The following is a 26,210-nucleotide window of genomic DNA, read 5'->3' on the forward strand; positions in this document are numbered from 1 at the left end:
TGATTCGTTCTCCGCGCTTGCTCATGCCAACCCCACTTGCAGATTGGTCTGGCCACGGCGGGGTGTGTATCAATTACGACCCACCGGTGTTCCGAGAACCCCCACGATTCCGAGAACATGCTTCGATCCGGATCAATCCGGTCCAAAGGGATGGTAGAGCAGAAACCACCACGGCAAAACCTGCGTCAGCATGGACGTGTCTTGCCCTGCACCCTCGTAAGCGCTGAAGGGTCATGCCTTGTGTTCATGTATGCGTTGAGCTGGACAGAGAGACAGAGAGATAGAGCTAGACAGATGTAGATGGAGAAATAGTGAGAGAAAGATAGAGAGAGGAAATTGAGGGATGGATCGACAGAAGAATGGAGAGGGAGAAAGAAGTTGGATAAATGGGAAATTATCGCACTCATTTATCTATCTGAACACTCATAATGCATATCTATCCACATGCAATGCAGTACACTGAACTAAACAAATGCTATAAAATAACTATCGTTTTTGCTGAAGATTTATTATTTTACCCCCGAGGAGTCAAAACCACAACAATATGTTTTTAATATTTAAGGTGGCACACTCAATGGCTTGTTGTTTGAAAGAGCTCGTCGATACCGCGATGATACTCAGCAATTTTTAATGCTCTTTCTTGTATTCATTCTGCATTTATATTCAAGATAGCTGTTCATCACCATCTCCAATCATCCCGCATCCAAATCCATGATATATTGTACCCCAAATAATCCCCATCCCAAATCCCATCCTTTCAAAATTCCCAAATTTTCTTTCCTGAGAATCTGTTTCTGTGTCCATCTTGCCCAGCCCATGCATCCTCTCCAATCCCTCTTTCCTCCCCACACACATTATTTGCCCCCAACTTTCCCTAAATTTTGCCCTTCAATCCCGTCCTTCAATCCTGCTGTTGGTCTCTCTCTCTCTCTCTATCTCTATCTCTATCTCTATCTCTATCTCTATCTCTATCTCTATCTCTATCTCTATCTCTATCTCTATCTCTATCTCTATCTCTATCTCTATCTCTATCTCTATCTCTATCTCTCTCTCTCTCTCTCTCTCTCTCTCTCTCTCTCTCTCTCTCTCTCTCTCTCTCTCTCTCTCTCTGTCTCTGTCTCTGTCTCTGTCTCTGTCTCTGTCTCTGTCTCCTCTCTCTCTGTCTCCTCTCTCGCTCTCTCTCTTTCTCCTCTCTGTCTCTCTGTCTCCTCTCTCTGTCTCTCTCTGTCTCTTTGTCTCTTTCTCTCTCTCTCTCTCTCTCTCTCTCTCTCTCTCTCTCTCTCTCTCTCTCTCTCTCTCTCTCTCTCTCTCTCTCTCTCTCTCTCTCTCTCTCTCTCTCTCTCCCCCCCCTCTCTCTCTCTCCTGTTCCTTGTCTCTCAGTGTTCTTACTCTTCCACGAACCTGGACTCTGCCTCCAACCTCTCCACCAAACCCACCTCCCTCACTCATTCTCCCACAAAACACAGTAGGTCAGTGTTTATCATCAACCCTGATGTGTAGAGTATCGTGCCATCCGGTGGTGGTATAAGAAGTCACCTGTGGAGATAACTGCACTTGCACTTTTGCACTATACATGTTTTGGTAGTCAACAAAAAATAAGGAAACACCTGGGTAAATAAAGGACACCAAGCAACGGCTTCCACACAGGTGTGGCCCATGTGTTAATTGAGCAAATATATACATCCCAGTGTGGTCACCCAGTGGTTTGATGAGCATGACACTGATGTTATCCACATGTCATGGCCTTCTCAGTCACCAGATCTGAACCCAATCAAGCATTTATTGGATATTCTGGAATGACTCTTGAGACAGCGTTTTCCGCCTCCATCAAACAGGTGTGAGTTGTTTGACTTTCTCATGGAAGAATGGTGCTGCATCCCTCCTGCAGAATTCCGGACACTGGTGGACTCTATGCCATGGCACATACAGGCCGTACTGGCTGAACGTGGTGGCCCAATGCCCTATTAAGTGACTTTACATTGGTGTTTCCATCTTTTTTGTCCACTATTTGTAGCATAGTGCAAGTGCTTCAATGACCCACACCAGTGGGAGGGGATATTGTTGTGGGCCAGGGTTCGGTGGCGATAAACGACCACGAGGTGTAGCAGTAGAGTCGTTTCCACCGAATACCCCGGAATTTAGGTCGTGGCTCTCGGATAAGTCCAAAAGGTCACGGGTCCCTCTGCAGACCATGGTTGCCAATATTTCGACGGCGTGGGGTAGGGTAAATTGCCAAATTTCATTATACCTAAATACCCACATCGTCCAACTACCGGGAAAACTACACCCACGACGGGCTCTGTCGAACCGGGTCGCTCTAGCGACCTCAGTCCAGTATAACCAAGCGGAATTACCAGAGTCCGTCGGACCCAAATGAACAATTATCGGCCCAAACGGCCTTCCTACTTCTCAATATGCACCATGCTAGGCCAATGAAAGAAAGCACAGAAAACCAGCTGGTACATTTAACGGGTTTATTTTACAACAATAATCGGGGAGGGGAACACAGAGCAGAGTTATCACGAATAAAAGGCAGGCAATGTACAAGCAAAGGAAAGCACTTACACGATTCTACTTATCAGACTCGGCCCACGGACACACACACACACACACACACACACACACACACACACACACACACACCCCAAAAGAACTGGACCCCGTGGGTCTATCTCGGTCAAGCCGGGCCGGGGTACCTGTCCGCTTTGTGCGGCCACACCGACTCCGAAACCACCACGGTGGAACCCGAACCCACGACCCAAAGTCCACGGTCCACGAACGAGTCCGCTCAACTACGATCCCCACTTGCTCAGACTGCTCCAGCCATGACCACGACCATCTGCCGAACGCTGGTCCAAACAACCACACTCCTCTTGAGGAGGGAGGGCCTTCTTCTCCCCACCACTCGCCTCCTGATTGGACGGTGGTTTGTCAGGCGACTCGTGGTGGCCTCCCGATTGGCTGGGGCGCGTGTGTCGTGCTCGCCCTTCGCTCATTGGCTGGAGGAAACGCTCTCTGCTCCTCCTCGGAGCGGAGCTTCGACCCGAGGCGACGAAGGCTCCGCCCACATCCTCAGCCAAAAACACATGCGTCATGGCGATCGGGTCGAGTGCAGGACGGCATGCTGTTGTTGTTCAAAGATTGAATAAACCTGACTATACAATAATTCGTAGCGCACACATGTAATTCCCATTAGACAAAGGGGGGATTCTAACTCTAAACACATACTTATCTAAATAATTAGCTTAGGGACTCTGGCTGTTTGTGTGCACAAGGTTTCCAAATCCGTAACAATATTACTCTCTCATAGGGAAGTGGGTGTGTCGTATGGGTTCCATCCTGGGATTCCCTGCCTCGTTCATTTCGTGGGATTCCCTGCCTCGTTCATTTCGTGGGATTCCCTGCCTCGTTAATTTCGTGGGATTCCCTGCCTCATTAATTTCATGGGATTCCCTGCCTCGTTCATTTCCTGGATTCGCTGCCTCGTTAATTTCCTAGGATTCCCTGCCTCATTAATTTCGTGGGATTCCCTGCCTCGTTAATTTCGTGGGATTCCCTGCCTCGTTAATTTTCTAGGATTCCCTGCCTCGTTAATTTCCTGGGATTCCCTGCCTCGTTAATTTCCTAGGATTCCCTGCCTCATTAATTTCCTGGGATTCATGCATGTTATTATTTTTACCTTTTGAATCAATTAAAAATAGGTTTATAATTTTCATAGCAAATAATGCAAAACATTCCACCACACAAACATCCATCCGTTTTTATTTACAGCATATTATCAATTTTATTCAGTAAATAACTCACATGCTCCATCCACCCGAAGGGTGCGTAAACTGCTGGTTTGTGTATAAGCATGACATTTGTCATATGTCATGGTGTAATCAGAAAATATCATTGGTACAGATGAAATTGTAATACTTGTGAAGCATTGTGAGCCACTTTTCTGATTTGTTGAGTTCCAATCGTGTTTTATATGGAGTTGTTAAATGATCAAAGTGAAACATAGTCGCTTTCATCATTCTGTGACTCATTTGATCACCATTCTTCATCTTGATTGACCCATCAATATCGGGATCCTGTTAAAGACGGGTGGATCACCAAGGGCTTTTCCCGGTTACACTCGGGAGTTTTTGAGAGAGTGAGCAACGAGAGCAGAAACTCTTGATGTTTTATTTTTATGATTGATGGCAACCACAAAACAAACAGGAAGATTTTGGCCGAAATTGCCACTGGGCATGATGGCAACTTGGCTGTTCTTCGATGTGGTTGTGATTTCTCCCCTGTTATACAGAGGTATCCAACCCCTCCAATGACCCTGGCTTGTGCATGCTTGAAGTGTGAAAGAGGGGAGTGTGGAATTGTGGGAATGAAAGGGGGACATGACTCATTGTGCACATGTTTATGACGTCGTGTTGATGTTCCTTGTTGCCAATCAGAGGTTTCAGGAATCCCGTTCGTTCTGCTGTCACTAAAAGAGACCGCTTCATGCCAAGAAATTTCACCCCAATATATTGTGTTGAAGACATTTTCACCTTCCCCTGACAGGGAGTCACATTGATATCCAGTGCCCTGCCACAAATATCTACATGTCTTGCTGAACGTGTTTTTAATGTCTGTTCACATGCGTATGGTGATGATGGAATCTCACTCTTTGATAGCATCCAGCACACAAGTGTATGACTTTCTGGATGCCATTGAATGGGTAGGTTACCTTTTTAAAATTTCCAATGGGCTGCTATTGTGTTCTGTAAATACTGCTTCACTTTTTCATGATAATTGGCTCCCATTCCATGTTGAAACCCCTGAAAATTCCTGAGATGTTGTCTGCTTATGTGCGTGTGAGTGAATATGTGTTTGTTTGTATGAGTGCTCTGACTGCAGGGTCGTTTTGAGAGCTGTCCCTTGCATGCATAACAGCTTTGATAAACGACAGGATGCCCTTGGTATCGGGGGGGGGGGGGGGGAAGCCTGCAACCTGTTCTTGGGTCCCAGAGTGGTGAAAGGGGAAAGTCTGCAGGTTCAGGTGGAAGAAAAGGTACTGTGACAAGGAAGGATGAAGGATCGAGTGCCAACCATGTGCTGCTGTTGGTAAAAATAATAATATATCTTTCACAATTTGTTGACTCGTAAGGAATACAAAATTAAATGTGATGCTCTTTTACAAAGCATAATTTTTTTTCCCACCCATCAAAAGGTCAATTTTGTTTTATTTTAGACAAAATCATGAATGGAAGACCTAAGTTACCCCCCCCCCCAGCTCAGAGTTCAGCCTTAATAAACCTTCATCACATCACTTGTGTTGACAAGTTGTTTCAGATGTAGCATAATTGCCTGTAAGTTGACGAGTCTGAGGCTGAGTTTGATTTCCAACCTCATGATAAATCCCGCTTCGTTACAGGAAGAGCATACATTGTATTGTCGTTAACGTTAAGCCGTCTGTCTCATACGCTGGTGGCTCCCGCTGGGTATTGCAGATCTCGCACAAAATGCAAGCCATTGTGTGCAGGTACTCTGCCAAAATTCTCAATTCCTGCACTGACCCACTAGTTGTTACTTCTGCAGTGGCACAGCTTCACCCTGCTATCTGCTAAGTTGTGTGTAGCATAATAATGAGCATGTAGTATAAAAGAAAACTATATTCAGAGCAGAAAGGTATTATTACAAAGACAGAATTTGTTGGTACATTATGTGGTATGCAGTAGGGTATAAGAACTGTTATTCCATTCGCTGACAATCTGCGACTTTCAAAATGACATATGAATGCTAAACAAGTCCTTGTGCACATACGCTATTTGTGTATTTACAGTGACTCAGTTTTGCCGGGCACTTTTAAGCGACCATTGGTAGCGTGGAATCTGTGATTCAAATCGTCTTTTAAACATAATTTTCAGCATTTAGACGAAAGAGTGGCAATTTCAAAATGGTTAACCATAAATGTTCTGTTCCTGAATGCAAATTGGACTTACGGAAATATAGGAACACGAGAAATATGTTGATGAGAGGTTAGTCCCATTTCCTGTTGGTGTAATGCTGCGCGCACACGCACACACACACACACACACACACACACACACACACACACACACACACACACACACACACACACACACACACACACACGATGGCAGCAGTACACCGTTCCTTCTCGCCTGGGGCAGAAAGGAACAAGGGCCGCATCAAATACAACAGTTTCAAAGGCAGCTTTTTTGGGAACGAGGACCGCACACAAGGCACCTGATATGCCATTCAACATATGTTTGTGACGTCGCATGGCCCTGCAGCTTGGCGGGATTTGTCGACCCCATGTTGCCGCAAGAGAAAACCCACTCTGTGGGAGGACCTCCTTTGCAGCTGCCCTTTGCAGGGCAACTCTCACCGGATGACGGGATTGGGGCAAAGCCTTCGGGACCCCCCATTCTTTGATGATAGGAGGAAAAGCACGGGTTAACCTTCCTGAGTCGGGTTGCGGTGGTGTATGTCGGAGTTGTGCTGAGGTGTCATCCACCAGGTGGCGGTCTCCTCGGGTGAACCCGAGACAATCCCTCTGGGTGGGTGCCTGGAATGTCCTTACTATAAGAGAGGATGATCACCTGTCTCTGCTATCATCTGAGCTCCAGTGTTTGAACATCAGTATTGCAGCACTCTTGGAGGTTCGGAGACCGGATAGTGGTGAGATCATGGTGGGTGGTTATACCTACTACTGGTCTGGTCACTCTGATGGTTACCATGCCCAAGTAGTTGCTGTAGCTGTGTCCAATAAGTTGACTCCTATTACAATTGAGGTAACACAGGTCAATGAGTGTTATATGAGATTGAGGATTCCTCAATCCTTGGGTGTCATTTCCCTGGTCTGGATATGCTCCGACCGAGGCGAGCGATCTCTTTGTGAAGGAGGAATTCTGTGCTGTGCTTGAATCTGGTTGATCAGTGCCCCAGGCGAGATACTCTTCCAGTCTTGGGGGCTTTCAATGCATCAATTGGCACTGATAGTGATTTTCATGAAATATGTGTTGGTCCCTGTGGGTCTGGATCTTCGAACCAGAATCACACTAAGTTCCTTGACTTTGCAACAAGTTGTAGACTATGGGGTGCTGGTTCATTAATTCATTGCAAACAGGCTCATTGCTTGACTTGGTATTCCAATGCTCGTGGTGTGGCAAAGAAGATTGACCAAATTCTCGTTTATTGTCGATGGAGGATGCTTCAAAACTGCAGTGTCTACCTGAGTGCTCAGTTCCTCAATACCAACCACAGGTTTGTTGTAGCAACTCTGAAGTTACAGCTTAAATCCAGGAGAATGGTACCATCTCACCCTTGGCTGGGTGTTGGCAAGCTCAAGGATGAGAGGGTAGCTGAGGAGTTTCCGAACAGACTGAGTGGGGATTTGGGTGATCTGGTTGTTTCAGGGCATTCTGAAGAGTTGTGGAGTGCCTTCAAGATGACCATCCTTGATGTTATCGGTGGATGTGTTAGAACCCACCGTCAGGTGAAGAAGAACTTTGTCTCCCAAGGGACACTGGATACCATTGACCAGTCGCAGGGCCAGACTTAATGGCAGAGCTGAGCTGTTCAGAGAGCTGAGACGTAAAACTGTATGTTTCTGAAGATGGACAAGGAGGCCGATACGTGAGGAATCGGTGAATGGGGTAGATCATCACTGATGGATGAAGTGATTGTCATCCTGCTTATGGGGGAAGTTGTGCATTGCTTTCCTCCAAGCCTGTCCCTCGGTGTACTGCAGTTTAAGTGGAGGGTGGTGAGCCCTTGACAGAGGAGTACGAAGTGATGGCCCGTTGGGCCTGTTTCTTTGAGCGGCTGTATCAGGCTGACCAACCCGCTGTTGAGTTGGATGTCAGGGGAGTTACTATCCCAATTGCTGGCACTACAATCAACCGTCTTTGTTTGTCGAAACATATAATAGGCTCCAGTGCATCAGTTGAAAGGGGGTAAAGCTCCTGGGATCTGTGGCATCCATGGTGAATTTCTCAAGGTTTGTGCAAATGCTGTACTCATGTCGTTGCATGCAGTTCTATTATGTTTGAACATGGGCATCATCCTAAGTGACTGGAAGAGGGGCCTTATTGTCCCTCTATGGAAAGCGATCTGTGATTGCCATGATTGCAACAACTACCGAGGGGTGACGCTTCTCTCAGTGCCGGACAAGGTCTTTGCCCGGATAATTGTTGATTGGGTTCTCCACCATCTGCTTCAGCACCAGCGCTCAGAGCATTCGAGCTTTACATGAAAGAGGTTAATGATTGACCGTGTCCTTGCTCATTAGGTCATCGCCGACCACAAGTGAGAGTTTCAATAGGGGTTGCTTGCAGCCTATGTTTATCTCCACACAGCGTTTGATTCAGGAAATCGGAATGGTTTCTAGACGATTCTCGGTCTTCTTGGGGTGCCACAAAAAACTGATCAATCTGTTTTCTTAACTATACTGCAGTACTGATAGTGCTGTGAGGTGTGGTGCTTTCGTCTTTGACTTATTTCCAATTTCATACTGGAGTTCGTCAGAGGTGTGTACTGGCCCCCACACTTTTCAGCACTTGTATGGACTGGATTCTGGGGAGGATGTCGAAGAGATCAAGCTGCGGTGCATCGTTTGGGAATGTCAGGATCTCTAACCTCGATTTCACAGATGATGCAGTCATCTTTGCACAGACACTGGATATCCTTTTGGGGGCCCTCAAGGTGCTGCATGAGGAGTTGGAGATGCTTGGATTACGGATTTCCTGGGTCAAAACTAAGATCCAGGCTTTCATTGACATCTTGGATGCTGCTTTCAGGCTTTCAATGACATCTTTCTGTTCCTGTTTGTGGCGAGGATGTTGAGGTCAGAGAGAGAGAGAGATGCACTTACCTTTGCAGTGATATTCATGTCCCCGCATGTTGTGAGCCAGAGGTTGAGAAATCGGGCCCTGGGAGTTATGAATGTCTCGGGAGTCATGGATTCACTGGATCATGGGGTGTTGTGCTGTCGGTACCGATGCAGGATGAAAGCCTGAGTCTTTAAATCCTTGATGCTTCCAGTCTTGCTCTACGGACATGACACTTGTACTCTGACCAAGGATCTGAGATGGAGACTTAACTCCTTCGTTACTCGAGGAGAATCCTTGGGTATCGCTAGCCAGACTTTGTGTCCAACGAGCATGTGCTGAGAGAGACTTAAGGCCCGGTCACACCTTGACGTTTTAGCCAGCGATGGCAACATATTAAAATGTATGTAAAACGCTGGCTTACGTTGAACTTTTGATGTTTTTTTTTAAAGATTCGGACATATTCATAGTGACTTGGTCTTATGTATAACGCATTGGTAACGGACACAGAACGTTTCGTTGTGTTATAGATAACTTATACCAACGAATGCTGAACCTGTTGTCGGCCTACACAACCGATGCCCGATAGTCTAACTTAGGCATAGCGCGTTGCACGCATCGCCGACGATGTCGTGACGTAGCCTATTAAAAGGCTGACGCACAACGATTCGAATCATAACTGCCGTAGAAATGGAAGTGACAACATCGCGGTCACACCTTGGCGATCTTGCCAGCATATGCCGACCTAAGAAAAATGTGTCTAAAACGTTGGGGCACGTCAAATACGGTATGAGTAAGTTTGGTATACGTGAGTACAACGCTAAAGTACGCTATCATACGTCGTAGTAAGTAGAGTACGTCAAGAAATTTTAAACATGTTCAAAATTTTACGACGTACTCGGCGTATGACACACGTTCCGCATGCGATGGGGATAAGTTTTACACACGATATGTGGACGCTTACACACGTCCACAAAGGCTACTTATAAGCTACTCATAAGTCGAAACACGTCGCGGTAATGTCTTTTTTACGCGAAACTTATTTCTAACTTATGTTTGACGTGCTTTGAACCAATTCTTTACGTAGTCCCAACACACATCGACGTATGTAGACGTATTCCAATGACGTCTTCCGGTCGACAAAAAAATAAATGAACGTGTTTCTAGCTTACAACTGCCATATAAAGACGTGTTCCCAGCGGTTTTGGGAATTGGTATATAAAAATGGTGTTCATAAAAGGGGAACCCAACAGTGTTTTCGAGTCCTTTTTGAGTCGATGTCCATGTCAGCAGTAACAGTATCAGTATCAGTATCAGTATTAGTATTAGTAGTAGTTTGTTCATGTTGGCAGTAGTAGGTGAGTGTGAGGGGGAGGGTGTGGGTTATGATGGATCGTCCTTGCGTCCGCGTGTCCACGGGTAGGAGACATCTTTTCGCCATTGTTCGAAGTTCTTCGTGGCTAAATTTTTATGGGGCTTTTTCAACAATGAGCTATGGCTTGTTTTTACAATTTAGGTCTATTCATGACGGGTTGGACAAATGCACAATGAACTAATAATGTGCATAGAGCGCTTCGATAACTTATAGATACGGTATACCAACGAATAATTATCGTGTAGCCGGCGTTCACAAACTATGCCCAACGATAGCCTAACTTATCAATATCGTGCGGCAGTTTATCTTTGCCGGTGACGTAGGGTTTGCTATTCATAGGCTGCCACTCAACGATTTAAATGGCTGCATCTCCACTATTGAAAGTAGACGCTTGCGCTCAACAATTGGATTTTTTTTGCACTCAACGACTTTTAAACGGTACCACTCAGCTATTTTCATTGTTTACAATGAACGATTTAAATTGCTGTCACTCACCTTTGTTTTTTGACGCTGGGGTTTGGAAATTTGAAGCGTTTCTTCTGAACGTGTTAAAACGCTCAAACTCGACTATTTTAAATAGACGCTGCCGATGGACAATTGGAATCATAGCCAAGCTAGACATCGAAGTGTGAACATCCTCGTCATGCCGAAGAAAAGTTTGAAGAATGCTGCAAATAAGTGTCCTGGCCGTGGCCGTGGACGCTGACGCAAGGACGATCCATTATACTGACGTCTTTCAGCCTATGACTAACTTAAAAGTAACGTCTGTCGATGTGTGGCAACGATCGCGTAACGTGCCAACAACACGTTAATCATAGGTTAGAAATAAGTTTCGGGTACGCTAAACATTACCTCGGCGTGTCTCAACTTATGATTAACTTACAAGTAGCATGTGTTGACATCTGTCAACGATCGCAGACCGTGCATACAACTTGTGGCCAGCGTAGCGGAACGTGTGAGTCATACGCCGGCATACATCGTGAAATTTCAAGCATGAAAAAATTTGAGGACAACCAAAAAGTACAACGTTTAAAGCCAGCGTACAACGACGTATGGCAGTGTTTTTCAGCGTGCTCTCAATGTTATCAAAACTTACCCATAACGTATTCAACGTGTGCCAGCGTTTTAGAAAAAAAATTCAAAAATCGGCATACGTTGGCTAAAACGTCAAGGTGTGACCGGGCCTTTAGATGAGATTTGTTACCTGTGTTGTCCGTGAGCATCAGCTGCGTCTGCATGGACATTTAGCTCATTTTCCTGACACTGATCCTGCTCACCAGATTCTTGCAGTGATGAATCCTCATGGGTGGATGAAGCCAATGGGTCGACCACATTCCTAGTGGTCACAGCAGGTTGATTGGCGTCTCACAGAGATGCAGATGGGCCAAGAATCTGCCTGGGGGATCACTAGACAGAGGCCCCTGGAGTTCTGAGGGAAATTGGACGCAGCGATGCGCTGCTACGGTGCATGCTCCCATACCTGACCTGAACTGTGGACTGTTCTGAATGCGACTTGAACGGGATCGAGAAGCGAGCCGACGGCAGCAACTTTGGTGGGGCCAATGGCCATGCAAGAGGTGCCTGGTGTTGCAACGATTGTCAACTTAATAAGTTGCACCACTTGTTGGGTTTTGCCGACTCCATTCAGTCGAGGAAGGATGAGACCCAGAAGGAAGAGATTCAGAAGGAAGAGACTGAGAGCAAACAATGGTGGGACTGCGTGTGGAAATGATGACCGGTGGCAGTGGGGTACCATGTCCTAGCAGGCAGGGGTGTCTCTGAATTGGATTGGGCGTACCCTGGTGGACACACGGGAAGTTGCACATCATCACCACTTCACGGACAGAGGGGGAAACGGAGCACGGATAAGGAGTCTGCTTGTTCCATGAGTCATGGTTCCATGCTGGGGTGAAGTTGGATGCTTCCCGACCAGGGAAAACTCCATTCATCGCCAGTGGAGATCACAACCGATTTGTGGCATGTACACAAGCCACATACATGAATCGTGATTGTACATACATGATTATACACACACATACACACACACGCACACGTGTGTGTGTGTGTGTGTATATATATATATATGTATATATATATATATATATATATATATATATATATATATATATATATATATATATATATATATATATATATATATATATGGAATTGACTTTGTTGATTGGTGTAGACACAGTGAAGAAGGCTGCATGGTTCTCGTGTTCGTGCTGAGGCGAATTTGTTCGCGTGCTGGAGCAGAACGTAAACCATCGACTGTTCGGTTGAGTCACGAAGCGTGTACGTTTCTGAGAAGAGAAGAAGAGTGCGTCTCTCAGCAATAACTTATCATGGATATTTTTTGAAGGCATTTGTAGTGATCATGGTGAGCGTTGTGGTGAGGGTCTGAGGTGAAGCGTCAGTTGGTTTATGGCGCATCGTTTGAACAGAAAATGGCGTGCGGTTTGAACAGGGATACTGCAGCATATCCTCATGGCATCACCGTCTGGCCCGCGGTGTGCTTGCATGCATGGCGGGGTCCGTGTGTGAAATGAAATATGGGAAGTAATATGAGTGAAAGAATAAAGGGTTGAAGACCCATCTCGAAGCCCTACACAACGCATCTTGTCCCATGTACCCATTAGACATGTGGAAAGGACTAACTAAACGAATACTAACGAGATCACTGTCTCAGGATCGCTGTATGTTGGGTGCCATTGCCTCGGATGAGTGCCGGTTTTGCAGAGCTGCAATAATATAATCTCACTCCTATCTGCGCATGTGTGATCCGGACGAATTCAGAGCAAAGTACCATAAAACGGCAATCTTGTCGTCCGATTCATGTTCAAAATATAACATTGGATTTAAATAAGTTCTGCCACGACCCCCAACTGATATGACGATTATTTACTGATAAGACCGGCGGATGGACCTGAACCAATTGTTTAATCCTACTTTTTGCTGCGTAAGGTAAATATGGTTGTACCTGCTCCCTTTGGTTGTCAGAGCCACATGAGGAAGGGCTATGGCGCAGGTTTTATTTTGGGTTTTCTGCCAACAGCACTCGAGTCAAACCGCAAACCCTGCTCGCTGAACTTCAGCACAGACCAGTATGAATGATATCCAATGAAACTGGCATTTTTTGGCTATTCTCGAGCACAGACCACGCTTCGTCCTGAAGCCGTTCCTGATATACCTCAAACAACAGCTGATATATGTTTTTGAGCTGAAACCAATGTGGATGTGATATGACTGTTGAGTGATCCAGGAAAGGTATCCTGTATCCTTTATGTCAATATTTGTGTTTTTATCCCCCGCCGCGTGGCGGAAGGGGGATATTGTTGTCACCCGGGTCGTCCGGCTGTCCGTCCGGCTGTCCGTCCGTCCGTCTGTCCGTCCGTCCGTCTGTCTGGGCGTCAACATTTATAGCTGTGAGTGTGATAACTCATAAACTGTTCGCCATATTGATTTGAAATTTGGGACACACATGTAGCACCTGAAAAGGAAGAACCCTATTGATTTTGGGCGTGGCCGGATCCAAGATGGCCGACTGGGGCGGCCATCTTGAAAAAAATGTTTTTTGTAATAAATGGAAAACCGCTTATCTGATTTCAATTATTTTTGGTTTCTACGTTCCTCACCCCTGGGGAACTTTTTCGAGATGATGACCAAATGGTGTCTTGTTTCCAATTCACCTCCCTCATTATCTGGAATATGTATGAACTTTTTCATTCAATGGCGGGGGATTCCCCATCTCTGATGGCATATTTGAAGGTATTTTTTTTGTAACACAGGTTTGTTTGCAATAGCACACTTACAGCCTGACTACCTGCAAGCTTTTTAGCACGAAAGTCGCAATGTTTGATTCAGGAAGGAAGCGTGCATCTAATGAGCTCCATCGCACTAGAAAACCGTGCCTTATACAATGGGGGGCGGGGGGGGAGAAACAACATGGTTCTTTCAGGTTTTCTCGTTTATCGCTCACCGTCCGTACTCAATTCCACACCTTTCTTCTTTCCAATTTTTTTTTAACTTTTTTTTTGCAACAAATAATTTGAAGGGAATTAGGGGTTTTATTGTTACTTGGAATCAATTTTCTTTTTCATTTCTCTGCTTAATTCTCCATCCAAAAAATAAGTCGTTTTTTTTTCTTCCACGTTTTCTGCCGTCAACAGATAGTCTTTGGTTCTGGTGGAAAAATTGGTTTTGATACGAGTTTTGAGACTCTTTTGTGTCTCCCCGGTAACCTTGTTTTGGGCACCACTACCGAGATTCGTCTTGCGAAAAGGAAACCCTGCCCCTCTGTCCCTTCGTGTTGAAATGTGGCTCTTTAACCGTCTCCTTTGTTTCCAAGTCCAACAGTATGTCTTTTGCAGCTATTCTGCTGTTTACACAATTCTGAACCAATTACACATTGCTGTCCCAATCGGCTTCAGTCGAACTTTCAGACCTGGCCAGCCGCGTCATGAAAGACTTCAGCCAAAAACTTTTTCCTGGCTAACCCCACAAGAGGGTGGTAATAATTGGAGCCATTAAATAGGTTGGTGTAGTAATAGTAAATGTAGATTGTAGATGTACTGCTTGAAACATCATTGCACATTCTCAGGAAGTCAGAGGATACCTTAGAATATTATGAGGACCTTCAAGGCACTAATATTTTGGCCTTTGGTTAAATATCGACTCTGACATCTTCTTTTTATGCCTGGTGTTGGCTTAATGGTTCGGCTGGTGGGCTTGGGATCCCAGGATCCTGACTTCAAACCGCACTTGGCTGTTGAATTAATACCAGGTGGGGTTGACTCTGCCTGTCATCCTTCTGAGGTTGGCAAAATGAGTGCCAGCTTGCTGGTGTCCTGTGTCGGAGTGGCGACCCATTCAGGATTGTGTCCAATAGCTCAGGAGACTGCTGAGGCAGTACCGACGCTCTGCACAGAGTATGGTCCCGATGGATGGATGGATCTTCTTTTTGCTAGCATGGAACAAGCATGGATGTCACCGAAACTCCAAAATTAACATGTGGTGGAAATAATGCCACCTTTGGTGGTAGCTGGTGTCACAAATGATCTTTCTTTTATCTTGTGATGTGGAGTATGATACGTTGTGATCAATAAAATTTCTTTCAAAAATGACAAAAATTATGAAGTGCATTTCCAAGACTGTGCAGCAGCACATTGCCCAACGAAGGTGGGTACTTCCACCCGGAGGACGGGGGTGCCCGTTGGTACAAATAATTAAGAAAAATCAGTGCTGTTCCACCGTTGCATCACTTTGTCATCTGCCATATGGTTTATTGTTACGTTACGCTTTGTCACATTCCATTGTTACGCTTTGGAATCACCGCAGTTGTTCTGGAGAGACACCTCTGTGAGTAAATAAAATTGCTATTCGTTATTAAACATCTCACGGAGGAAAATTTAATGATCATTTATTCAAAGTTAACGTCCAGAGCGGTAATTTTGCATGATTCTTCAAATACCTTTAAAGGTCAGAGAGTAAATGTGAAAATTGATTCTCAAATTTAAATGTTTCTGCCAAGAAAGAGAATGATGAAGGCTAAAAAATAATCACACAAAACAAGTCATTATTTGTTACCATTGTCTTCGGTTTACTGAGTTGAACGGACTTTTAAATTTATTTTCTCTCCGACTGCTTATCTCCACCTTTTATATCCCGCATGCCTTGGTATCATCACTACTGAGGTTTTTCAGAGCAGGAACAAGTAAGGGACTTGCTTTTATTTATTTAATTGTTTTTAATGCCTGGCATTGGCTTCATGGTTTGGGTGGTGGGCTTGTGATCCTTGGGTCCTGAGATCAAATCCTGTTTGACTGTTGAATTAATACCAGGTGGGGATGACTCAGCCTGGCATCCTTCCAAGGTTAGCAAAATGAGTACCAGCTTACTGGGATGATTGAGCCATTCAAGTATCCTGCGTCAGAGTAGTGACCTGCCCAGGATTGTGCCCAATAGCCCAGGAGACTGCTTCGGCAGCACCGACGCTCTGCACAGTGTATGGTCCCCATGGATGGATGGATGGATGATGGATGGAATTGTTTTTAGCTTTTCCTGGCGTTGCTGCACACAGTTTAACGAAAGCTGGGATGACTCAATTCCAAAGCCTCACCCCATCGGTCCGTAGGTTAGAATCCGTCAGATTATCGAGAGCACAAGGAATCGATGATCTCACCCACATAACATCTGCTCCTGCTCGTCGGTCATGTAATTCAATTTCTCCACCTGGTTACCTCTGCCCTTAATGGAGTTGATTAAAATGTTCTTTAAAATTTATTTTCTCTCCTACTCCTTATCTCCACCTTTTGTATCCCAGACAAATGCCGTTTAGTCATTTTTTTATTCCTTGATTTCATGCAGACAGAAGGTCGTCGGGTTTTGTGACCACCCTCCACCCCCTTCTTACGCAGAGTTAATGTGCCTCACACCCCACCCCTTCACAAACTGTAATATGAGTGCAGCTCTGCCTCCCCTGGTTTAATAACAAATGGTAGTGGAGACATGTCGGTAATAAGCACCGCGTAAACCACCGATTATGGCTACACCGAGATGGGCTGCCCTGCGGCTCGCTGCTCTAACGAGCAACCGGCTCCGGTGGTTTAATCTCACTGCAACCGGCACCAGAGGTTATTATCGGACTGATCTGTCAGAAAAGGCAATCCGTAAGTGGTCGTGCACAGCAGCGTGCACGGCAATGAGCATGTCACATGGACTGTGCATTTCGTATATGCCGTTGGTACCCCCACTCGACTCAGCCTCTGCATCTCATGGTGTCTATCGTGTTATGCAGGTAGTCGCTCAGACACCTCTTCGTTGCTGTGCAATCTTGCTGTTTTTCAACTTTTATGCACTCGCTCACTTAATTGTTGATTGTTATTACATAGTCAAGCTGCTGTTGGGTTTTTTTTTTTCTTGAAGATTTAAATGGAGAATAAATGAAGGGAAAGTTTTTGCTTCAGTTGTTACTTGTAAGAGTGGTAAAAAAGTACCATTTCATCTCTCACATATTTCATGAATGCACTCCTTGAATACTTAAATTGAGTTCGCATCTCTTCCAATGAAGGTGTTTTTAACCTGGTGTACTCTTTATTGGTGGCTGACAAGATAGCTCAGAGGTAGCACACTCACCTTTGAGCTCTCTACTCGAGGTTAGATTCCTGACATGACTCCAAACTTACCCGCGTGTTTTGCAGGCATGGCATTGCATCAATGAGTGCGCCTTCCATCCGTTGGGATGTTCACCAAAGAATCCGTCTGCTAACATTGGTTGCTGATGGTGAATGTTGAAGATCCAATCGTGTGTTTCACAATTTGAGGAGGTGGCGATTGTCACCGACTCTGTGGCCAAAATCGCAAATCCTTGCTTTGAGTACCGCTGGGAAAACAAGGACAAAACCATCCAGTGGGTTGCATACCATGAGACTGTCTTAGTGGCACATAACCTTCCTTCGGGAGAGATACCGTAGAGATTCTTAGATGCCACCACTCGCTGTTCTCTTTTGATCCTGTGTCTATTTACAGCTACTGTGGTTGTGGATGGCAGGCTGCTGAGTTAGGAACATGTAGCCCTTGCCTCTTGAAAATTACACCAATCACGTGATCACAAACTATATCGACAAATGTATTGTGGTAGCACAACCAAACTTGAAATTAATCCTCTCTTTCTGCATTTGTATATTTTTTTTCTCCCCACACTGCAAAGCAGCCTGCACTTTATAAAGATCTTTTATTTTGATTTTTTTTGATGATGAGAGCTTTAATGCAGTACTGCAGTGGAGTCCTTATGTCTCACCTGCATGCTGATGTACACCTGCCATAATGCTGTGCACGTCAGGAATTGGTTCGCTGCAGTGCCTGGCTCAGAGCCCCAACTGTAAAGAAAGAAACCACTCCAGATCATCTCGAAACACCACCTGAGGGCTAGATTCTTTGAAATAAATGCAACACCGAGCCTTCACTCCCACTGAAGAAGGAACGGTGCAATTTTACACCTGATATTGACCAGCATTTGGTACAAAGTGTTAGTGACAGTGATAACTTATTTGAAAAATAAATAAAATCAAAAAAAAATCAAATCAACGATTGCATCGATCACCTGCGCATGACCTTACTGACCCAATACCTTCGGTGGTATAGTTCATCCCAACATTACACTATCGAGCATGTTCAACCGAGCTTAATCAATGTGTGTTAACATGTGAAGTGAACCATCTTTGATTAACTTTTACTTTTTACCTTCGTCACCGACGGTGGATGGAGGTTATGTTTTCACCCCTGTCTGTCTGTCCGTCAGCAGGATATCTCAAAAAGTTACTGGATCGATTAGACCGAAACTTGGTGGACAGGTTTGGTGTGTGACGAGGATGAATTGATTCGATTTTGGTGAAGATCTGGATCTGGAAACGAGAATTTTTTTATTTATTTTTCAAGTGATTCTTCACCATTTATATGCCTGGTGTTGGCTTAATGGCTCGGATGGCCGGCTTGGGATCCTTGGATCCTGAATTGAAATCCTGCTCAGCTGTTGAATTAATACCAGGTGGGGTTAACTCGGCCTGTCATCCTTCCGAGGTTGGCGAAATGAGTACCAGCGTACTGGTATAGGGGCACAGCGTCAGCGGCACGGCCATGCCCCAACAGAATGATAGCTACCCGACAGCCAAGCTGCCACACGCAAGATGATATAGCTGCAAGTACTTCTTACCCGTAGGGTGGGTAAACAGCTAGGTGTAATTTAATATAAACTACAATGTAATTAGAAATTTATAATATGATCAAGGTTTTCACGGGTTCAGTGAGAATAGGGGGTGTTTTGTAAAGGTGGCCCGTCGTGCATACATTACGCTTGGACTGTTTCACGCAAGCAATTAAAAGTTATGGACAGTTTTCATTGATTGATGGATCTTGCGTTTTCACCGTTGGGTTTTTCAATCAACCAGCTGCGTAATTTACTGTCAAGCTATTTTGATGTGTTCGGCAACTTTATATCAGTTCGAGCTCGATGCTCAGTCGGAGTTGAAGCTTTTAAACTCGGCCAGTCAGTGCCTGCAAAAGTCATGTTGAATTTCCTTCCTGTAGAAAAATGGGAAGATAATGTATTAATGGATTCAATGGGGCAATACAAAAAAAAAACTCCCGAAATGTGATCTGAATGTGCATGTGATGAGTAGATTTCATATCTTTTCCAGTGCTTCTTGGCTGGACAGGTTTATCTCTCCAGCAGCTCGCTATTTTCCTTTTGACACCGAGAAACTTATCTCTGAAGACCATATTTGAGCTCTCTGGACCCTATCTGCCTGCATGACTGCTTAAGTGGCCAGGGATAGCAATGACTTTCATGACTCTTTGTGAGCCAAGGCTGAGCTTATAAACGCAGAACTGCATTTGAACACTCCTAGCTTGTTTGCATATTGCAAGGCCAAATTTCAAGGCTTACGGGATGACAGTTCCGTTTGGCGTGAAGGAGAAACGGTGTGAACAGGCTTTTTTTATTTTTTATTTTTTTCCGTTCATCCCCAGTTGCCATGCTTTACATCATTCACCCGGGATGCATTCACGGCTACGCTGCGAGATGCTCGCAGCAGAGGGTCACAACATCACAGTGTAAAGTAGACAATGCCGACGTGAGCTTTCCTTTCGTGGTGATTTCTGAAGGCTTACGTGGTGTGTAGAACGGCTGTTTTGCAGGAACTAGTTGGTTCGGAAGTACTCCGCCTTCTTCTAAGCCACCACACCATGAAACGGGTATAAATTGGCTCCTCGAATCAATGCCATTAAAGTACACCAGAGCACGTGTCCCTCCAACCGAGCTGCATTCATTCCATGTATCTCCGTGCATGGCACATCACCTTCAACGATAAGGGTTTTGAATCCAGTCGTAAGCTTTCTTCTCGACGAGTGTGCTTGCCAACTGCCATCCTTTTTCTTTTTACATCTTTGACATCGCTTCTTCTTTTGAAATGCTTGATCTCCTAGCAAGCTACTTTTAGACATTACAGGCCGTAGTGTACGTATTTTGGGATTTTTGAACTTGTTGCGGTTGATGGGGTCAAGCATGAGGTTTGCTGGTGTTTCTCGGAAAGAAGCACTTGGCTCAGGGTGAGGGTGAAGCGGGTTGACAAAGCAGGGGTTGCACTTGTTATCTGTGTGCTAGGGATTGTGGAAAAAGGGGATTTGCATGGAGATTGTAGTGTGGGTAAGTTGTAGGTAGTTTGATGCGACAGATAGCTGGGATACATAATGCAGAGGAAGGTGAACAGTTGAGGAATGGGTGATGGATGTTGGTGGTAGAACCAGGTAAGGAAGTAACAGGCACAGGTCGAGGAAATGGAAAAAAAACCCCCAACAAAACGGTGTGCCTAATGCATTCAGGAAGCAGCGATGGTGGTGGGGGATTGATGTAGCAACTTTACAAACAAAGTTGTGGGCTTACAGCCCCACAAGCCCAATTGTGGATCCATGCCTGGAAGGATAGCGATGAGATATCGGTGTAAGGATAAATGATAGTTGGACAGCCCTGAAAGAATATAGTTTGATGTCAGTGCAAATGAGTGGGGTGGAAGGGGATGCCAGTGCGGGGCAGTATTCTTCCAACCTGTGTGTCTGGAAGCAACCCGAGGTCTTATGTGGTCAAATGCTGTGTACATTGTCCCAACAACTTTTGAGAACTTGTCCCAGGAAACCACGGAAGCATTTTGGGGTTTGATTCGTCGACGCAACTTCCACGTTTGTTGATGTATGCTAAAGGTATGGCGAGTGCGTGCTGTACGAGTATGTGGAACATGAAATGTTAGCCATGTTGATTTTGACATCGACTCAAAAGGGATAGAGTGTCTCAGTTCATCTGTAGAGCTTGGATAGCAGTTGTTGTTCATGCGCAGACTATCTCGCCTACTTTACAATGTTCTAGCTGTGTGCCTTGTACATGGATGGTTGGCCCAGCAGTCACTTTGCTGTTTGGCCCAGCAGTTACTGTTTCATTTGTATGCTTGCAGGCTCTGGGGGAATGGGGGGGTGGTGCAGCCGTGGTTACTCCACTTTGCCAGTGGTACGAGCATTCCCTAATCCCACGTGCCCTTCAAATAACTTCAATAAACAAAAGAAAATGAGATCACGACACCCCCTGAGCATCGTTCTTGTGCGAGGAAGGAATATTTTACGTTTATGCAAAAGTACGTTCACAGAATATCATATCAGGTCTCAGCGCACTGAACCACCCATGCAATGACGTCATCATGTGTGATTATGTAACGAGTTCCTTTAATGGCGAGCCAAAGGATAGATGCCATTCAGTCTGCAACTTATCAATACATTTGAATTCTATATTAAATTGTTGATGGCACGGTGGATGCCATAAAGGGTCCCTTTTAAATTAATGAGGGCCATCAAGTTTAACAAAATGGTCACCTACGTCTGCATTGAATGTGCCCTATCCTCATCAGATCTCGTGGCTCAGCTGAGTCGAGCCCAGTTTCTATTTGGATGGGAGACCTCCACGGAAAGCTGCGGCGTTGTATGCTGAGGGACTGCAGTAGAGATGGTTTGATAGTGTGCTTGCTTCAGAGGTGTCTGGTCACCGAATGGTTACCATGTACAGTTGAATCTGAACCTGGGGTGTTGCATCCTGGAGAATACATCAGCCAATCCAAGGCAAAGTGAGGGATAATTGACTCAATAAAATAGGTTTTTAAGAACATCATACACCTTCTAGTTTGTGTGCACTGAAGGGCTGCAGTTGAGGCTGCGATTTCTCGTTGACGCACTTACAAAATCCAGGCTCTTGGAAGATTGAGGTGACAGAGGGTAAAAGGGGCAACATACTAACAGTGAGGCAGTGGAACTACAGTTGGACACAACAAATAGGGGATTGGACAAAGAGGAGAGGGACAGGAAAAGATCAGGACGCACGGTGACCTGTGAGTATAAGAGGGTTTAGTTATTTGGTTTGGGGGTTAAAGGGAGTAGAGAACATTGCAGGAAGGATGGGTGATGAGGTGAGATGGCGGTGCACTTTCAATTAGGTTCTTTAGACTTTCCGTCGATGAAGGTGTTTGGAATGAAGGAGATGTAGATGTTCAGCTCTCACACTTTTGAAACTCGCATACCATGTTGTGGATTAGCCTTAATGCTCTTTAACTTTTATCCTTGTCCAGAGTTTAGAACTGGCATCATATCATCAACTGGCATCAAATATACTTGCTTGTCGCTGTTTGAAATTATTGCCATGTTTTGATATCGTTGCGATTCTCGGAACCGCATGCATACAACAGAGAGGTGTCCCAAGACAGTTATGCCTTTAATATACGTGTAGATAGACCCCTTATTTTTGTTTAGTGGGACAACGGGGGGTGCGTTGCGATGGTCTCATAGTTAGGGGTATTAATTCATTTTCACCTCCATTTCATTCCCACTCTCCTTTTCTTTTCTGAGGAAAAATCCACGACGTGCGCTAGGTGCTGGACTGTCGCTTTGAGCTTCCACGACAACCCACGGTACCTTCCCCTCTGATCACTACTGAGGAAAATCTGCCTGCTGCACCGCCGTGGAGGATCTGCTGCACCAACGTCTACCCGAAACCCGGCCCAAGCTGGCGGACCACGTGAGGGGTCGGGGCCAATCAAAGCGCCTGAATCGGGCGATGATGATGAATTTGGCATAATCTCCTCCCCCGAGCTTCGGGCTCTATAAAAGACGGAGAAGCTCCTCCATCTGGGTGGTGTGGTGTGGTGTGTGTGGGTGTTTTCACGCGGTGTGTTCCTGCTTCTCGTCTCCACCCACACAACCTCGACCTCGCCTCCTGCTTCTCGACTCCGCCCACATCTCGCCTCGACGAACCACCTCCTGCCTGGTCCCGCCCACTACTCCACCCTCGCACTCTGGACTCCGCCCTTCTCCACTCAAGCTCCTCCTTCAGAACACAGGCTCCACACGTGCGGCTTGGGCCAGAGACAATGCGACTACTGTCGGATACCGCACCACGAAGCATCCCCTCCCCGAAACGCCCAGGTGCCGAGAGCATAACCTCAACCCCCTCCCTCCCTGGCTGCAAAAGTCCCTTCTCATTGGGGTTTCTTTTTCTGTGTGTGTCTGAGTGTGCTGGTGCCTGTCTGTTAAGTAAGTCTGTAGAAGATCATTATTGTTGTTCCTGTTATTAATCTCGCATCAAGTCTGCCTTGTGTCTGCTTTCGTAAGTTGCTTGTATTATTGTCGCACTCCACACCTCTCTCCTCTATCCCTGCGTTACATACCCCAATAAATCTTTTCTGTGCCACATACTTTTCCTCGCCAATTGTAAATAAATTATCATTAGGAATGTTCCCTGCTCGTTTTTGTCTTTTCTCCCATTGGTCCAGCATGGTCTGAATCCAAGTTTAGGCGGGACTTTATTCCCAACGATCCATTCCTTTTAGCCAGTACGTCCTTGGCAGTGTCGCTCGGCTGCATCCGATCCGGAAAAGTGATCCGATCCGGTAGAGTGATCCGGTTCGGACAAGGCGTACCGAGGGCGTGGTTTCCCGGTAATTAAACCACGTGATTAATTAGGTGACCCGATTAACCCATAGACAGGAGGACCCTAGGTCACGCGGTTGAGTTATTGGCGTCCTCGGTCGGTTAAGCGTCACGGAATTATCTATGTGCGATGGCCTACAATTCCGGGGAGTCTGGTGGGAATCGACGTAGCTTCCCCCACCTAGTGGTCTTCTCACCCGACCCCGCCAGCCCACAACAATATTATTGCCTATCTCAAAGGGCTCTGTCCCCACCCCCTTCACCCCCACCTTTCCCCTTACCTCTCTTCCACCTGGCATCTGCTCATCAATTGTTAAGCTCATAAAACATAGCATTTCTCCCCAGGCAAGCTATGATTTTATAGTTAAAAACCACAAAGGCTGTTATGACGTCATGCGGAAACAGCCCGCTGGTGCCTGCTTTGTTTGAATCTAAACAATTGCGATGCAGGTTATTGGGCTTATTTATTTATTTATTTACTTCCATTCGCTATGCCTCACCACATTGAAAGTTAATGTGTGCGTGTCATTTTCACCCATCTCAGCACGGGTTACCCATCGCACAGTTCTGCAAAGACTTCAATGAGAAGACCAAGGACTTTAAGGAGGGTGTCCCACTTCCGACTGTCATCAACATCAAGGTACGTTTTGAAATCTCACGACCAGGCCACCTATCTTCAGGGGCCCGGTCCTACACACAATCCGTCAGCCTTGTGGCGATGTGCCGTTCTGTCACGGCAACCTCCCCTGTAGTCACCACGTATCTGTAGCATGTTGTCTTCTGCACCATCCCTCGCTTCTCGGTCCAAGGGCCAGAGCGGCGACGCATAGGGGTGCCGGCACATTCATGTTATTACATATCTGACCAACGACAAACTGTTTTAATATAACTCAAACGAGAGGACTTTGATTTGAACTGCAAACAGATTGAAACTTAAAAGCCTCTACTAACTCAACAGTGCTGGTAGTGAACACAACGAAGGTTTCGTTGATTCTCCTTTTACTCTGTAGGAGAGCCCATTCAGCATTGTAATATTGTTCAAAGATAAGTGCAATCCATGAGCATACCTTGCCATTGTCTGATGTGCTACTCGATGTGAGATGATGCCTACAAGGGTGCTTCTGGGGTATCTCAGCAATAACAAATTGGCTGCAGCTCTTTCACATTGATAGGATTTCACAATGTCATCAATAGACTGAAGTAAGTGTCCCTGTGTTTCGGTCCAGTGCAAGTTTGAAAGAAAGCTAGTAAATCAATACTTATCCGTCACCAAGGATGAACAAAGAGAGCAGAAAAGCCCCAAAAGATGAAACTGGCAACTAGCGTGTAATATCCAGAGCATAATGCACTCACCTTTGTACTGCCTCCTCTGGGTTCGATTCCGGACCCCACTATAAAATGTCAGATCGCTGCTTCTTGGGAAAGTACGTCACATCAATGAGGCTATGTCCCCTGGAAGGGTCGTTAAACTGGGGACCAAATTTATCACCATGCTTGTAATATTGCTGCCATGCACACACGCATACATACACAAACGTACAAGCTTCCTTCTTTTATATTAAAACCTGTTTTTCACACCCTACCCTCTCCCAAACCACCTCTCACCCGTGTACATTCATAATGAACACATGATCCTTAATATACTGCCCAATGGCATAACTGTTTATCTGGGCCAGAATATTCCATCTGGGCTTCTGAATCCTGATCGTATGAAGTGAAATAATTATCTTGTCCCGATTTAATTGCATCGGACAAAGTTCATGAATTTTGGAAGTTTGTAAAAGAAAATGTGCTCGGTGATTTATAATGCATTGAATGGCGATTTGGGGGAGTGGTGGAGGTAAGGGGGGTGGGGGGGGATGTTGGAGAGAAGCTAAATTTTTAATGAGGAGTTGGTCCAATCGTTAAATGTCTTTAATATGATCATGTCACAGCCTTAAGGCAAGAACTCCAAATATTGGCCGTTTTAAATTCTGTATTTAACATGTCTGACCTGTTTGACTACCATTTACTTGCTTGTTTGACTGCTTGACCTCTATTTGACATGTAAAACAGACTGGTGAATGCCATTCGCAAGTTTTGTTAAGGGGTTGCTCGGTCCAGGCCTTGCCCAATCCAGCCCTTGCTCAGTGCATGCCTTCCTCGGTGCATGTCATGCCCGAATCCAAGCCTTGCTCGATGCATGCCTTGCCAAGTCCAGGCCTTGCCCGGTGCATGTCATGCTCGATCCAGGCCTTGCTCGATGCATGCCTTCCTCGGTGCATGTCATGCCCGAATCCAGGCCTTGCTCGATGCATGCCTTGCCAAGTCCAGGCCTTGCCCGGTGCATGTCATGCTCGATCCAGGCCTTGCTCGATGCATGCCTTGCCTAGTCCAGGCCTTGCCCGGTGCATGTCATGCCCGAATCCAGGCCTTGCTCAATGCATGCCTTGCCAAGTCCAGGCCTTGCCCAGTGCATGTCATGCCCGATCCAGGCCTTGCTCAATGCATGCCGTCCT

The 26,210-nt window shown here is 45.7% G+C and overlaps 1 protein-coding gene across 1 annotated transcript in view; it reads left to right on the forward strand.

Annotated features, from left to right (window-relative positions):
• Positions 1-26,210, forward strand: part of MRPL11 (mitochondrial ribosomal protein L11) — a 158,920-nt gene that overhangs the window by 98,836 nt on the left and 33,874 nt on the right. Inside the window, exon 3 of the mRNA XM_085857120.1 lies at positions 24,257-24,352. Within this exon, the coding sequence (XP_085713246.1) occupies positions 24,257-24,352 (96 nt within the window). The remainder of the gene's footprint in view (positions 1-24,256; positions 24,353-26,210) is intronic.

This window comes from Eptatretus burgeri, chromosome 15 (assembly GCF_056783735.1).
Source record: "Eptatretus burgeri isolate ZD-2024b chromosome 15, Ebu_testis_v1, whole genome shotgun sequence".
Classification (NCBI taxonomy): Eukaryota; Metazoa; Chordata; class Myxini; order Myxiniformes; family Myxinidae; genus Eptatretus; species Eptatretus burgeri.